The 17,259-nt window shown below is 39.9% G+C and overlaps 1 protein-coding gene and 1 non-coding gene across 5 annotated transcripts in view; one reads left to right on the plus strand and one right to left on the minus strand.

Annotated features, from left to right (window-relative positions):
• RBM27 (RNA binding motif protein 27) overlaps nucleotides 1–17,259 on the minus strand; it is an 86,938-nt gene that overhangs the window by 36,460 nt on the left and 33,219 nt on the right. For 2 of the 4 annotated variants that reach the window (XM_055285779.2, XM_063642701.1), the window contains exons 8-9: nucleotides 15,835–15,969; nucleotides 1,113–1,277 (exon numbers count right to left, since the gene is read on the minus strand). In XM_055285779.2, the coding sequence (XP_055141754.1) occupies nucleotides 1,113–1,277; nucleotides 15,835–15,969 (300 nt within the window). The remainder of the gene's footprint in view (nucleotides 1–1,112; nucleotides 1,278–15,834; nucleotides 15,970–17,259) is intronic. The other 2 variants (XM_055285780.2, XM_063642702.1) reach the window with 1 other exon arrangement.
• On the plus strand, nucleotides 8,036–8,098 carry LOC129487062 (U7 small nuclear RNA). The gene has a single exon (XR_008659189.1). It is a non-coding gene; the product is annotated as a U7 small nuclear RNA (small nuclear RNA).

Raw genomic sequence — 17,259 nt, forward strand, 5'->3', positions numbered from 1 at the left:
GCCTCAATGGTTACAGGACTGTGATTATAGTTATCTGCCAAAGAGTATTTTGGAGGCTTCATACTTAATTATTTTAGCTTTTGTTTTAACTCCTCTCTTTATAATTTTTTTGTCTCTTCAAGACAACTAAAGACAGTATTTAATCGTGAGCATTCCCTCCTGATGGAAACACACTGTGATGATATGTCCAGCTTAAAAGTAAACCTAACATAGTTGCTTATTAAATTGCAATGTGTTTAAGGATGATACAGTTTGAAAATGATATGTAAAGTAACAGCTTCCCTGGTTATGCCAACTCTAAAAATTACATGCAATATAACATACAAAATGCATACTGCTTTATCTTTTTAAAAAAGGATTAGCAAATTATGATTAAAAAGTTTTCATTTACCACTTGGCACTATTGACAGAAAATCTCCTACAGTTAAGACTGCAGAAAGTTTTAAAGAAGTTACATAATCAAATGACCTTGTGCTATAAATCCTGGGAATACACAGAACACCAATTAACTTAAAAGCCCTTTAGTTAATTATGACGAATAAGATCCAAAGGCAAAGTGAGAAATGGTTAAAAACACCTCATGAAACACCCACAAAGCACTCCACAGATCCTTCAAAAACGTATGTCAATAGGAGAAAAGAGTTTTTAAGAATCGCTACATTACGCACACATACAAGGGGCAAAAGGGCCATACAAGGGGCATAAGGGGAAAAAGGACATGATCGACAAGAAACCAGATGTTTATTTTTGTTTTGTTTTAAAGAAAAATTAACCTAGTTTATTACAATGTATAACTAATTAGAAAACATTCAAGTAGATATTATCTTCCTATCTACCTGATTAGAAACTAGCTCAAGGAACTAGCATCACTTTGTTACCGAGGCACTGAAAGTAAATATAGAGGACACCAGAGATGACAGATACACAGGAGGCTAATCATCTAGCAGCCACTAGAGACAAACCAAAGAAGCAAAGGAACAGAAAATAAAACTACCTACGAGCTTTAATGGGACTTTGTGACAGCAGATCAGGATGCCAGGTCACCGCTTAGGCTGGCCAGCTTAAGGTAAAAAAGATCAGTGAGGTGGATGGCCATCTGTAGCAAAGCTTACCTGGAACCAGAGGGGTAGGGCTGGAGACTGAGGTATGGTACCCAATGGAGGATCCCATGAGGTTTCGAGGTGGCACCAAACGAGCTGCCAACAGAGGAGGCGGTGTCCCCAACTGAAGTCGCTCAGATGCAGCAGCACCATGTTCACGAGAGTACATGGGCTGTCCTATAGAGGAAAGAATAGGAGGGCAGCTGGGAATGAGAGTCACAAGCTTCTCTTAGGTGATGATGTGTTTCCTGAGACTTTGAGCCAAAAACAGAGAAATTAAACCAACAAGAATAGAAGTACAGAAAGATGTTCCTGGGATTCTTTCTAACTCAAGAAAGAACAGACGTGCAAATGGTTAGGATCCATCGAGGTATAAAGAAAAGAATAAGAATTAGGTAGTATATATAATCTCCATCTTTTATGATCTTAAGTGGAGAAAACTACGTGCTAATCTTATCTAAAGCTGAACAGTCAGCCATATCAGGTTATTAGGCAAAGGAGCCCTGAGCTATTAATTATACCGAATTTTTCTATCCAATGAGATATGCAGGTATGAAAACTGTCATATCCATTAAAAAGAAAACAACCCCCCTCCAACCAACCCACATAATTTCAGGTTTGCACCAAATATGCTCCCATATCTAAGGGCAGAAAAAAAGATAAAAGCATTAAGAACAAACAAACCACTACATGCATACCTTCGCAAAGAATAAGAAATGCTCCAAAGAAAAAAATTAAAGATAGTGAAAATTTGTTATCACTGTGAACACATGGATAACAAAAATTGAGAAAGGGAAAAGGACAGGACAGGCATGGTAGCTCACGTGGCTCATGCCTGTAATCCCAGCACTTTGGGAGGCCGAGGTGGGTGGATCACGAGGTCAGGAGTTCAAGACCAGCCTGGCCAAGATGGTGAAACACCGTCTCTACTAAAAATACAAAAATTAGCTGAGCATGGTGGCGGGCATCTGTAATCCCAGCTACTAGGGAGGCTGAGGCAGGAGAACTGCTTGAACCCGGGAGGTGGGGGTTGCAGTAAGCCAAGATTGTGCCACTGTACTCCAACCTAGGTGACAGAGTAAGACTGTCTCAAAAAAAAGGCCAAAAAAAAAAAAAAAAAAACAGATAAACAGACAGCACAGCACTGGACACATTAAATCATCCTGGGTATTAAGAAGCACTTTTTGAAAGACAACACATGTAGGATTTATATATAGGCTAATGCAAGAATGCACACACAATGAAGCCAAAATCTGAAGGACAGGATTAGAAAAAGATAAGGTATCAAGGAGCAAAATCCCTTTGGGTGTCCATTTAATAGCATCTTTTTCACCGACAACCCCATTTGAGACGTATTTATAAGATTTAGTTATTATATATGTCCAACATCAGACTTTTACTATGTGACACAAGACAAAATAAAGTGGATTTTTTTTTTTTTTTTGAGATGGAGTCTTGCTTTGTCGCCCAGGCTGGAGTGCAGTGGCGCTCACTGCAAGCTCTGCCTCCCAGGTTCACGCCATTCTCCTGCCTCAGCCTCCCGAGTAGCTGGGACTACAAGTGCCCACCACCACACCTGGCTAATTTTTTTGTATTTTTAGTAGAGACGGGGTTTCACCGTGTTAGCCAGGATGGTCTCAATCTCCTGACCTCGTGATCTGCCTGTCTTGGCCTCCCAAAGTGCCACCGGACCCAGCGCCCGGCCTTGAATTTTTTTTATACCTGGTGAAATGTACTTAAAAGCTGTAAAATTCCTAAAGATTTTAAATGCACCTTAATAGGACAGGCTACAAAGCAACCACCTGGTTTCACAGTAAGTCCCTAAAGGGAATATAGAGATGTTAAACTTCACTACCCTTTTCTTTGTATATAAGAAGCAAAAGAGGAAGTAACAAATCATACTGTATAAATGTACACTTCGCATTAACCCTTTTAAAATTTACATTTCTGATGGATGTTGGGCTTAATACCTAGGTGGTAGGTTGATCTGTGCAGCAAACCACCATGGCACACATTTACCTATGTAACAAACCTGTACATCCTACATATGTACCCTGGAACTTAAAAGTTGATGGGGAAAAAAAAGTACATTTAAAAAGAATCAGCTAATTATTACACTGCAAAAACAATATAATATATTTTCTTTTTTTCTTTTATTTTTATTTTTTTGAGAGTCTCACTCTGTTGCCCAGGCTGGAGTGCAGTAGCGTGATCTGGGCTCAAGATGACCTCCACCTCCCAGGCTCAAGCAATTCTCCTGCCTCAGCCTCCCGAGTAGCTGGGATTTCTGGTGCCTGCCGCCACGCCCAGCTAATTTTTTGCATTTTTAGTAGGGACGGGTTTTCACCACGTTGGCCAGGCTGGTCTCAAACTCCTGACCTCAGGTGATCCACCCGCCTCGGCCTCCCAAACTTCCGGAATTACAGGCGTGAGCCACCGTGCCCGGTACAATTTAACATATTCTCAACAAGGGGAACAAATAGTTGTAAGCACACAATCAATGGCAGGGAATTACTTGTGAAGAGTGACCTATCAGCAGAATGTAGTAGCATGTTAAAGAGAAAAACGGGGCCAGGTGCAGTGGCTCACATCCATAATCCCAACAATTTGGGAGGCCAAGGTGTGAGGATTACTTGAGCTCAGGAGTTTTGAGACCAGCCTGAGTAACATACCAAGACTCTGTCTCTACTAAATATTTTAAAAATTAGCCATGCATGGTGGCGCACAGCTGTAGTCCTAGCTATTTGGAAGACTAGGGTGGGAGGATCACTTGAGCCAGAAGGCCAAAGCTGCAGTCAGCCACTATTGTGCCACTGTACTCCAGCTTAGGTGACAGGGTGAGATGCTGTCTTTAAAAGAAAAAAATTTAATTAAAAAATAAAAATACACACATATATAGAAAAATGGGAAGTACAATCTTAGTCCATATGACTACTTTAAATGTATGATACATCACTCGATGTACTATGTATATCTAATTAATTATATCTAATTAAGTATACCTAATTAATAATAGCTGTCTCAAAGTAAACTGGAAACCAAAAGGCTACTTTGCCCAATGTCTATTTTTAAAACTACTGACAAGAACATACAATTCAAATACTTTAGAAAGGCCGAGCACAATGGCTCACACCTGTGATTACAGCACTTCAGGAGGTCAAGGTGGGTGTATCCCTTGAGCTCAGGAATTTGTGACCAGGCTGGGCAACATGGTTAAACCCCGTCTCTACTAAAATTACAAAAATTAGCCAGGCGTGGTGGTGCATGTCTGTAATTCCAGCTACTCTGGAGGCTGAGGCACAAGAATCACTTGAACCCAGGAGGCAGAGGTTGCAATGAGCCGAGACTGTGCCACTGCACTCCAGCCTGGGTGACAGAGAAAGACTCTGCCTCAAAATAAAAAACAAATACCTCAAAAAGATGGCAATTAATTCAAATGTAGCCTGACTTTCTTAAACAATTCCTACTGAGTCTCTAAATACTACTTCTAAAAGCAACAGAGTTCTTTAGACAAAGGGCTAATTCTAGGTCAGGGCAGAAAATTTGTAAGATGAGCCTGGTACACCTTGGTATACCTTTTCCTTCCAGAAGCAAGAGAGTTATCAAAGACTGGCATGTCAAAAATTAAAAAAAAAAAAAAAACTATCAGAAGCCAACATGAAGAGGCTCCTATTGATTAAAGATGAGACAATCTGAACATCAAAAAAGACTATAATGGAGTGAAACATATCAAATGTTAAAAATTCATGAGTTCATAATGATACTTAAAAAAAAACACGAGTTCCCTTTGGAAAAAACTAGGGAATCAACTCGTTCTTAAAATTGATAAATGAAAGAAAATACACATATATCATGTCTCTTCTGAAAAAACTGCATTTCAGGTTAACAAAATGGTTGTTACAGTCAACTATATGGAATGCTAGCAATAAATGTAGAAGAAACTATAGGTTTAGAGTTTCACATACAACAGCAAATCCAGGCAATGATCAAAAATGGCTATTGAAACCATCAAGCAAGTTTTAAAATGAATGGATCAGGATGAAAACACCTCTACACACTAATCAATATTTATAATACAGAAAGGAGACAACCAGACATCATAAGCATTATAATGTACTGTGTAGGAAGTACATAACGCCGTCTACAAAATGTTCTTGCCAAAAAAAGAAAAAAATTGAATTTTATCAAATACCTAGCTCTAACTTCCAATTTACAGGGAATACAGGGGATAGAGGAATGTGTTAGATGACACCAGAAGATCAATCTGCCAAGTCTAGAATGTGAGAAAATTCTTCAGGACAAATGATCTGTTTCTTCAACAAATAAATGCCAAGGCAGAAAAAAAAAAAAAAGAAGTAAGGGATATTTCTATAAAGACTTCAGAAAGATATTAACTAAACATAATGTATAACCCTGTTTGGACATAGCGTCAAATAAACCAGGTATAAAAGGACACTGATGATACAATTGGGAAATATGAAAACTAACTGGACATTTCACAAGCAATAGTAAACTGTTACAAATTTTGGCTGTGATAATAGTACTGTGTGTATGTGTGATTTTGTGTGTATGTATGTTTAATTCTTATCTTTAAAGATATATAAGTTTTTACAGATGAAATGCTATTATGTTTGGGACTTATTCTAGAACAATCATGTCATTAAGCTGAATTTTGAGGAGCCATAAAAGAGAAAACAAAAATAAAAACTAAGGCCAGGTGTGATGGCTCACATCTGTAATCCCAGCACTTTGGGAGGCTGAGGCTGGAGGACTGCTTGAGCCCAGGAGTTTGAGACCAGCCTGGGCAACATGGGGAGCCCTCATCTCTACAAAAAATTTAAAAATTAGCCAGGTATGGTGGCATGCATCTGTGCTCCCAGCTACTCATGAGGCTGAGACAGGAGGACTGCTTGAGCCCAGGAGGTCAAGACTGCAGTGAGCCAAGATTGTGCCACTGTACTCAATGCTGGGTGACAGAGCAAGACCTTGTCTAAAAAAAAAAAAAAAAACCACAGCACTAAAATAATCAAGTCAGGAGTAGGTTATGGATGAAGCAAGATTAACCACATTGATTAAGTGTTGAAGCCAGAAATAAATACATGGAGATTCACTACATTATACAGTCTACTTTTATGTATGTTGTATTTGAAATTTTCTACCATAATATGTTTTCTCTTTTAAATTTGAGATGAGGTCTTACTATGTTATCCAGACTAAAGTACAGTGGCTATTCATAGGCGTGATCATAGCTCACTGTAGCTGAAACTCTTGGCCTCAAGGTATCTTCCCCTGCCTCAGCCTCCCAAGAGGCTGGGACTACAGTCACATGCCCACACGCCCAGCTACATAATAAAAAAATGTTCACTATCAAATAGGTTACAGTAATGGTGAAGACCAGTCTGTCAGAATTTATATTCATTCAGTTTAGTTTTGGTCAGAGTACAGAGTTTCCAAACTGCAAACATTCCAAGTTCATGTTCCCATCTTAAATTGTTCATATAGGTAACATGCCTAATATCAATATTTTCAACTTCTTAATATTAACTCTAGTCAGAATAAAGACAGTCTTTATTCAACCTAAAATTTTAACAACTCTGTATAATTTTCCTGATTTTGTCTTTAAGAGTATTCACAGGAAAAAACTTACAAGTTTTAAGCTAAAAACTCAAATCCAGAAAAAACAAAAAGCTACATCTTCCCAATACCGGCCATATTTATGTGTCTTCTCGATTAGAATACAAGGTCCCTGGTACACTTGAGAAGTTCCAGGGGCTAAACAGTGCCTGATGCATAATAGAAATCAAACAGTCACTTAAAGAAAAAATGAAAGCTTAAAATACCCAAATGAAAATTAAGTATTTCTTTGGATGAATATCTGTATGTTGAAACAGACAATGTCACAACTAATACAACATGAATCAGGTAAAATACAAGGGGGAGAAAGCCTCTAGACCAGCAGTTCCCAAGCTTTTTGACACTAGGGACCGGTTCCACAGAAGACAACTTTTCCACAAATGGCGGGGGTGGGTGGAGGTGGTGACTTTAGGACGAAACTGTTCCACTTCAGATTATCAGGCATTAGATTCTCATAAAGAATGCGCAACTCAGATCCTTCGCATGCGCAATTTACAATACCGTTGGTTCTCCTATGATAATTTAATGCCACCGTGACCCAGGGTTTGGGGACCCCTGCTCTAGACAATATACAAGGACTCTAATAGACACTGACTTACTTTTCTAGCCATCAAATCCATTATTCTACATAATGCCACAGAATTAAATGAGCAAATCTCAAATTTAGAATTATACTGTTTTAACAATTTTATACAGTTAGTAGGAAGGTATTTTCTGAAAGATAAAGATTTACGTGAATTTATATTAAGACTGGACAGTTATCTTCAACCTAAGAATCGGTCTCTAGAATCCAGGATGTTACCTGCTACTCTTACTTTTTCACACATCCAGTACAATGAACGAACTTAGCAGTTACAAAATATTTTTACTATGCTTCTTCAAGAAGCAGAACAGACCAAAAGCAAGGTAGAAAAGAGAGTGTACTTCACTTAATAATGGTCTTGTAAAAGCCAAAGTATACACTGAGTTGGTGAGTTCAAACTTGGAGGCTGCAGTGGTACAGCTCTGTATTTTTTTTTTTTTTTTTGAGACGGAGTCTTGCTCTATCACCCAGGCTGGAGTGCAGTGGCCCGATCTCGGCTCACTGCAAGCTCCGCCTCCCGGGTTCACGCCATTCTCCTGCCTCAGCCTCTCCGAGTAGCTGGGACTACAGGCGCCCGCCACCACGCCTGGCTAATTTTTTTGTATTTTTAGTAGAGACGGGGTTTCACTGTGGTCTCGATCTCCTGACCTCGTGATCCGCCCGCCTCGGCCTCCCAAAGTGCTGGGATTACAAGCGTGAGCCACCGCGCCCGGCCTTGCAGTGGTACAGCTCTTTAAGATTTTGTCTAGCAAGTTCTCTGGTCTCCCACCAAGAAACCCCCATGCAAAAAAAAAAAAAATTAGGGGTCTAAATACAATGCCTCAGGTCTGTAATCCCAGCACTCTGGTAGGCCAAGGTGAGAGGATTGCTCCAGGCCAAGAGTTTGAGACCATCCTAGGCAACACAGCAAGACTACAAAAAAATTCAACATTAGCTGGGCATGGTGGCATGTGCCTGTACAGTCTACTTATTAGGAGGCTGTGGTGGGGTGGCCACTTAAGCCCAGTGGTTCAAGGCTGCAGCGAGCTAGAATCATGCCACTACACTCCACCCTGGGTGACAGAGCAAGACCCTTTTTCTTTAAAAAAGGTAAATAAATAAATAAATGTTTTTAAAATTGGGGTAAGCTGGGCATGGTGGCTCATGCCTGTAATCCCAGCACTTTACGGGACTAAGGTGGCGGGGGCAGCTCAAGCCCAGGAGGTCAAGTTCAGCCTCGGCAACACAGAAAGACCTCGTCTTTATAAATAATTTTAAAAATTAGCTGGGCATGGTGGTGCATGCCTGTGGTCTCAAACTACTCAGGAGGCTGAGGTAGGAGGATTTCCAGAGCCTCAAAGGTTGAGGCTGCAGTGAGCCATGATGCCACCACACTCCAGTCTGGGCGGCACAACAAGACTCTGTCTCAAAAAGAAATAAGTGGGGGGGGGAGGGGGCATGGGTAAAATGTTAAGTACTTCAAAGGAAATAGTTGATTTTAACAGTTGATTGCTGTCTTTACACAAAATTCCAAATAAAGTTAGTTATTTAAGTTATTTTCACAAGGTCTATGACATTTTAACTCAAGAAAAGTAACAAAATTTCAAAGTTTTTTCTAAATTATAATCAATTTTTTTTAAGACAGGGTCTTACTTCTCTCTGCTGTCCAGGCTAGAGTATAATGGTACTATCCGCAGCCTTGAACTCCTGGGCTCAAGCAATCCTCCCAACCCTAGCCTTTGAATGTGCTGGGATTACAGGGGTAAACCACTGCATCCAGCCAATGTTAACTTTACCAGGAACCATGTATATCCTATTCAGTTTTACAATCAGGTAATTCTTTTTCTTATTTTAACATCCAACTTGTCTTTTTCCAAAACCAGTGACAACTGCAGCCTAAATGAATGCTTTATTTCTCACAGAATTAGTTCCTTTATTACCTGGGGTTTTTTTTTTTTAGCTGTAATAGCAAAATATACTGTGATGGGTTTTCATTTTGTGGATTTTTTTTAACATATTTCTTTCCCACTATTAGATTTTTAGATTCTTAGATGACCATTTCTTATTTATCTGTATATTCCTAGTACCTAACATTGAGCAGACTCCAACTCCTACCTTGAAAAACCCAGATTTCTTTTTTCTGTGTTTACTTTGGGTCCTTATTGACATAATTTGCACAACTAAACACCATTTGATATGCATTTTTCACCTATATTTTCTGTGCTGTGTATTTTAATATTAATTTTAATGACAATAAAATATCCATAATTTAAACTTTCCCAACTTGTTAAACTTTCAAGATAGCTCAAGTTCTCATTACACACTGAAAACATACATATAGCTTTTTACTTTATTTGAACCAAACTTCTAATCTTTTTGAAATTACCAATTATAGTATGAGTTGAGTATCCCATATCCAAAAGGCTTGAGACCAGAACTGCTTCAGATCTCAGATTTCAGATTTTTTCGGATTTTTGAATCTCTAAATTATAGTTACTGGCTGAACATCGCAAATCTTAAAATCCAAAATCCAAAATGCTTCAATGAGTAATTCCTTTGAGCATCATATTGGCACTCAAAAAGTTTCTAATTTTGGAGCATTTCAGACTGGGAGTGCTTGACCTGTATTCAGAAAAATAAACTTGAACGATGTGAAGGATTCAACTATCTGTCTCAAAGACAAAAATATTTTTAAAACTATTTTATTTTACTTTATTTTATTTATTTATTTGAGATGGCGTTTCACTCTTGTTGCCCAGGCTAGAGTGCAATGGCACAATCTCAGCTCACTGCAACCTCTGCCTCTCAGGTTCAAGTGATTCTCTGGCCTCAGCCTCCTGAGTAGCTGGGATTACAGGCGCCTGCCACCACACCCAGCTAATTTTTGTATTTTTAATAAAGATGCGATTTCACCATGTTGACCACGCTGGTCTCAAACTCCTGACCTCAGGTGATCCACCTGCCTTAGCCTCTCAAAGTGCTGGGACTACAGGCACGAGCCACCATACCTAGCCCAAAAACTATCTTAAAATCAACTTAATAGAAAAATATTAAAAACTTATTAGAAATATAAAGGTAATAAAAAGATAATAAAAACTGAAGCCAGGAGTGGTGGCTCACGCCTGTAATCCCAGCACGTTGGGAGGCTGAGTTGGAAGGATCACCTGAGGTCAGGAGCTTGGGACCAGCCTGACCAACATGGTGAAACCCTGTCTTTACTAAAAATACAAAAAAAAAAATAGCCGGGCTTGGTGGCATGTGCCTGTAATCCCAGCTACTGGGGAAGCTCAGGCAGAAGAATCGATTGAAACCAAGAGGCAGAGGTTGCAGTGAGCTTAGATCGCACCACTGCACTCCAGCCTGGGCAACAGAGTAAGACTCCGTCTAAAAAAATAAATAAATAAACTTACAACTGACAAACTATACTACACATCCCCCCTTTTTTAATGTTTAGATTACCAGGAACTCTATTAGTCTTCAAAATTTCTCTATAAATTTTAGAATCAGATTTGACACTCAAGAAAGAAAACCACATATTTCTCTGCATAGCAGACTATGAATATTCTATAACTTTCAAAATATTCAGTTGCCAACCAATCAAATCTGTTTATCAACACTGACGCAGCATATAAGACAATCCTCTAAAGCAGTAATTCACAAATGCTAATGGGAAATTATCACCTTTTATTGGTCTACAACAAAAATGGGGGGGAAATGTAGTGCTATTTCATAAAATCAAATATTAAAAGATTAAGTCAGGCACGGTGGCTCATGCCTACAATCCTACCCACTTTGGGAGGCCAAGGCAGGAGAACTGCTTGAGCACCCAGCCTGGGTAAGACAGCAAGACCCTGCCTCTACATACAAAAGATTTTTTTTTTTTTTTTTAATTAAAAGATTGTCCTTGAGGCCGTGTGTGATGGCTCACACCCGTGATCCCAGCACTTCGGGAAGCTGAGGCGGGAGTATCACTTGAGCCCACAGTTTGAGACCAGCCTGGGCAACAAAGCAAGAACCTGTGTCTACTAAAAATTTTAAAACTTTTAAATTTTTAAAAAGATTTTCTTTTATTCTGAGATTATGTCCTTTCTTCAGTTTAAAAACATATTTTTAAAATTAAAGTATTAGATATTTTCATATACAGACCTTAACCTGGCAAAATAACAAGCTGCTAACTGTACAGGTCCCAAGAATTTTCTTAGAAATGTTACCAGTCTTTAAAAAATGAGTTTAGAGGCCGGGCGCGGTGGCTCACACTTGTAATCCCAGCACTTTGGGAAGCCAAGGCCGGCAGATAACTTGAGGCCAAGAGTTTGAGACCTGCCTGGCCAACATGGCGAAACCCCATCTGTACTAAAAATACAAAAATTAGGTGGGCCTTGGGGCCCACAACTGTAGTCCCAGCTACTTGAGGCTGAGGCACAAGCTTAAACCAGGGAGGTGGAGGTTGTGCCACTGCACTCCAGCCTGGGCAACAGAGTAAGACTGTTTCAAAAAAATAATAATAATTTGGAAATACAGTTCTAAAAGGGCTTTACTCATATATCACAAAATAGTCTTACTTTTAAATAAAATAGAAAAATGGACTTCAAAAAACATGAGATCTAATATCTTATTCACCTTGGCTCCCTAGTGTTTGGCACGGTGCCTGGCACATAGTAGGCATTCAATAAATATTTGCCAAATTAATTTACTTATTAAGCTAAGTCACTGAAATAAATGGTAACTGCCAGAGTTTTAAAAATTAAAACCAAATGGAATATTTATAGAGTGAGTCACAATGTTAAATTTAACAATATAAAAATAAATGGTAATTGCCAGATTTTTTTTAAATTAAAAACAAGATGGAATTTTTATCGTGAGTCATAATACCAAATTTAACAGTATAAAAATATGCCATCTGCAACACACTCTGGAATAGTCCACTTTTTCATATTTACAAGTCCAAAAGGCAAACAATATTAAGAGCTGATTCGGGGGGAAATAGGTAAAAGAGGCTTTGCTATAAATTGATAATGGTTGAAACTGAGGGATAAGTACAAAGAACTTCATTATACTGGGTACTCCGGAGTTCCATATACTGTCCTCTTTACTTTTATATATATTTGAGATTTCCCATAATTAAAAAATGAGCAACAAACATGTTCTATGAAAAGACACTATAGCAATCAGAATATAGTGAGATACGAAGTATGAAACAGGAAAAACAATTACTTAACTATCAAATGTGATTTCTGTTCTGTAGAAGCTCAGCTGAATGTAAGATTTACATATATTAAAAAAATCAAACAGTAGGCCTATATATAAGTATATGTCATTACGTAACAAATGTTTTTTGGTATTGTAAGAGTTTAAAACAGAGCAATAGGCCAGGCACAGGGGTTCATGCCCGTTAATCCCAGCACTCTGAGAGGCCAAGGCGGGCAGATCGCCTGAGGTCAGGAGTTCGAGACCAGCCTGGCCAACATGGCAAAACCCCATCTCTACTAAAAATACAAAAATTAGCCAGGTGTGGTGGTGGGCGCCTGTAGTCCCAGCTACTTGGGAGGCTGAGACACAAGAATCACTTGAACCTGGAGGCAGAGGTTGTAATAAGCTGAGATCTCACCACTGCACTCCAGCCTGGGTGACAAAATGAGACTCTAGATAGACAGACAGACAGATAGAAAACAGCAATGATGTCTTCCAAGTATACTTAGAATTTGGGCCTAGAAAGAGGTGAAGACAGAGTATATGGTAGGAAAGAAGATGGGGGGGGGGAAGTTGAGCCATGACAGGGGCACAGAAAGGGTATAATTGGCATGACCAGAGAAGGTGCATGTTGAGGAATAGTGGACAAAGATTGCCAAGAAGGAAGAGGTAGATTATTGAAAGAGTTAAAGGCCAGGAACAGTGGCTCATGCCTGTAATCCCAACCCTTTGGGATGCTCAGGTGGGAGAAACTTGAGCCCAGAAATTTGAGACCAGCCTGAGCAACATAGTGAGACTCCATCTCTACAAAAAAATTTTAAAATTTAGCCGGGTGTGGTGGCACATGCCTGTGGCCCCAGCTATTTGGGAGGCTGGGGTGGGAGGATAACTTAGCCTGGAAGATCGAGGCTGCAGTGAACCAAAATGGCACCACTGCACTTCACCCTGGGGAACAGAGTTGAGACTCTGTCTCAAAAAAAACAAAACAAAACAAAAAATCCAGGCATGGTGGCTCACACCTGTAATCCCAGCACTTTGCAAGGCCAAGGCAGCCAGATCACTTGAGGCCAGGAGTTTGACAGCTAGCCAACATAACAGAACCCCATCTCTACCAAAAATACAAAAAGATTAGCTGGGTATAGTGATACGTGCCTGTAATCCCAGCTACTTGGGAGGCTGAGGCACAAGAATTGCTTGAACCCGGGAGGCAAAGGTCGCAGGGAGTTGAGATTGCACCACTGCACTCCAGCCTGGGTGACAGAGCAAGACTTTTGTCTCAAAAAAAAAAAAAGAAAAAAAAAGGAAAAAAAAAAAAAGGAGTTAGAAGCCCTAGAAAGGGGTTTACTGATGGCTCAGAAAGAAATGGTAGCCACTGAAAAGTTCTCAAAAGGAACTTTCATGGTTGGATTTCTCAGGAAAATTAGCTTAGCAGCATTATGTGGGATGACTTAGGGAAGTTAAACATAAAACATAATGGTGTCAAGTAGGCTGCAGTAATAATCCAAATGTGAAGTGATCTAGTGTGGATGAGGGCAGAGGCCACAGAAGAAATAGAAAGGGCTACTTGAAAGAAAAAGAGAGAATTTTTGATTAACCAGATGTAAAAAAGCAAAGCAATGAGTCAGTCCTGTGAAGGTTTCAGTTCTAGATATTAGGTGGGTGTTATTCCATTGACAAAACCAGGGATGGTAGAAGGTACAGATTTAAGAAGTTAATAGGTTCGATTTCAGAGTTTGAAATTTCAGGAGACAATAATAACTACAATAATATAATAATGAATCCTTATAGCTTACTAGTGGCTAGGCACTTTTTTACATGTTTTAGATGTATTAGTTTATTCCTCAAAACAACCTTAATGAGGCATTATTCTCATTTTAAAGAAGAGGAAATTGAGCTACATAGAGGCTAAGCAACTTACTCAAGGTCACAAAGATAGTAAATGATAAAACCAGGATTTGAAACTGGGCTTAACAAGTTTGCTGAATTGCCTCTCCAAGACATCAAAGAGATACAGAAATGTTCAGGATGCAAAATAAACTTTATGATAAACATAGTTACATAAAAGATGAACATACCCATAAAGTTACCTGACCTTGTAAAAAAAAAAAAAAAATCTTCTAATTTGACATTTTTAACAACCAACTACCTTTTTAAAAAATGTTTTTGAAGGAAGTAATTTTTTAAAGCTTTAGTAAACAATAAAACACCTAAGAAACAAAAGAGAATTAGGATTCAAGAAAAATCATTTTTTTTGTTGTTTTTTGTTTTCTGAGACGGAGTTTTGCTCTGTCACCCAGGCGGGAGTGCAGTGGCGCGATCTCGGCTCACTGCAACCTCTGCCTCCCAGGTTCAAGCGATTCTCCTGCCTCAGCCTCCCAAGTTGCTGGGACTACAGACATGCTCCACAACACCCAGCTAATTTTGCATTTTTAGTAGAGACAGGGTTTCTCCATGTTGGTCAGGATGGTCTCGAACTCCCGACCTCAGGTGATCTGCCCACCTAGGCCTCCCAAAGTGCTAGGATTACAGGCATGAGCCACCGCGCCCGGCTCAAGAAAAACGTATTATTACAATCAAATGTGAATGTCACAAACAGCCTAAATACAGAACATTACAATTTAAATGATGTTCTCTATCTTCATTTCAGTATGCAAGTTAATTATTAGGCATATTTAACCTGCTCTTTTGTATACTTTTTAGGAGATACATCTTATGTTTCAGAAAATCAATCAGATAAACAATTTTTTTAAAAAGCTTCAAAATAAATTTCCTTTAGAAGAGACTTGACGTTAGGCTGGGCACAGTGGTTCACACCTGTAATCCCAGCACTTTGGGAGGCTTGAGGCAGGTAGATCACCTGAGGTCAGGAGTTCGAGACCAGCCTGGCCAATATGGTGAAACCCCGTCTCTACTAAAAATACAAAAATAAGCTGGGCATGGTGGCACACGCCTGCTGTCCCAGCTACTTGGGAGGCTGAGGCAAGAGAATCGCTTGAACCTGGAAAGCGGAGGTTGTAGTGAGCTGAGATTGTGTCACTGCACTCCAGCCTTGGGTGACAGAGACAGACTCTGTCTCAAAAAAATAAAGGAGAGACTAAATGTTGCTACTCCCATGGCAGAGTAAAATTCTCCAAAACAGAAAGCCTTGCCTTTCTCTCCTGTATCACACAAAATTAAAATGTGGCTATATAGCATAAACACACGATAAACTGTATTGTGAATACAAATACAATTTTTAGAATCCATAAGAACAGAAACTATTTACAATTTTTTAAAGGGTAATACTGATATGAGACAACTTGGCTTTTCTATACCCTGTCAATTTTAAGTCAAATGACATGTACTTACGTTCTGATACTGTGTAAAGGAGGTTCTGGGGTAAAGGAGGAGGTAGTCTTGTTCCCACTGATGCAAGATTGGGCACTGCACTTGTCCCAGGCTGGTCACGGCTGTTTATCAAGCTTGATTGTGTTATAGGTGGTCCTACATACAGACAACAAAAAGTGAAAAGTACAGCATTAATATTTCCTAATAAAAGTACCAGGCCAGGAGCAGTGGCTCACACCTGTAATCCAGAACTTTGGGAGGCCAAGGCAGGCAGATCACCTGAGGTCCAGGAGTTCGAGAACAGCCTGACCAACATGGAGAAACCCCGTCTCTACTAACAATACAAAAATGAGCAGGGCGTGGTGGGACATGCCTGTAATCCCAGCTACTCAGGAGGCTGAGGCAGGAGAATCGCTTGAACCTGGGAGGCGGAGGTTGCAGTGAGCCGAGATCGCACCATTGCACTCCGGCCTGGGCAACAAAAGCAAAACTCTGTCTCAAAAAAAAAAAAAAAAAAAAAAAGGACCATCATAGGCCAGGCATGGTGGCTCATGCCTCTAATCCCAGCACTTTGGGAGGCCGAGGCAGATCACTTGAGGTCAAAAGTTCGAGACCAGCTTGGCCAACACGGTGAAACCCCATCTCTACTATAAGTACAAAAATAAGCTGGGTGTGGTGGCACACGCCTGTAATCCCAGCTATTTGGGAAGCTGAGGCAGGAGAATCACTTGAACATGGGAGGTGGAGGCTGCAGTGAGCTGAAATCACACCACTGCACTCCAACCTGGGCAACAGAGAAAGACTTCATCTTTTTTTTTTTTTTTTTTTTTTTTGAGACAAAGTCTGGCTCTGTTCCCCAGGCTGGAGTGCAGTGGCACCATCTCGGCTCACTGCAAGCTCTGCCTCCCAGGTTCACGCCATTCTCCTGCCTCAGCCTCCCGAGTAGCTGGGACTACAGGCGCCTGCCACCACGCCCTGCTAATTTTTTTTTTTTGTATTTTTAGTAGATACAGGGTTTCACGATGTTGGCCAGGATGGTCTCGAACTCCTGACCTCGTGATCCGCCCACCTCGGCCTCCCAAAGTGCTAGGATTACAGGCTTGAGCCACCGTGCCCGGCCGACTTCATCTTTAAAAAAAGAAAAAAAATACCATACTAGTACTAACTTGGATACTCATATTTAAAATACCTAATTTGGCTCTGAACAGAATTAAGGAATTTGATATATGCAAGCTTAAGCACTGGGAGTTGTATAATCAATTAAAAGAACATTACTTGTTCTAGAACAGGCAAAACTAATCTAAGGTGAAAAAAGGCAGGACTGGTTGCCTCTATGGGTGAAGGTGGAGAATGGCTGAGAAGAGGCTTCAGGAAACTTTCTGGGGTGATGGTAAAGTTCTACAGAATTCAAGTTAATGATAAGCATGCTTAAGTGTACTGATGTCT

This window comes from Symphalangus syndactylus, chromosome 7 (assembly GCF_028878055.3).
Source record: "Symphalangus syndactylus isolate Jambi chromosome 7, NHGRI_mSymSyn1-v2.1_pri, whole genome shotgun sequence".
NCBI lineage: Eukaryota > Metazoa > Chordata > Mammalia > Primates > Hylobatidae > Symphalangus > Symphalangus syndactylus.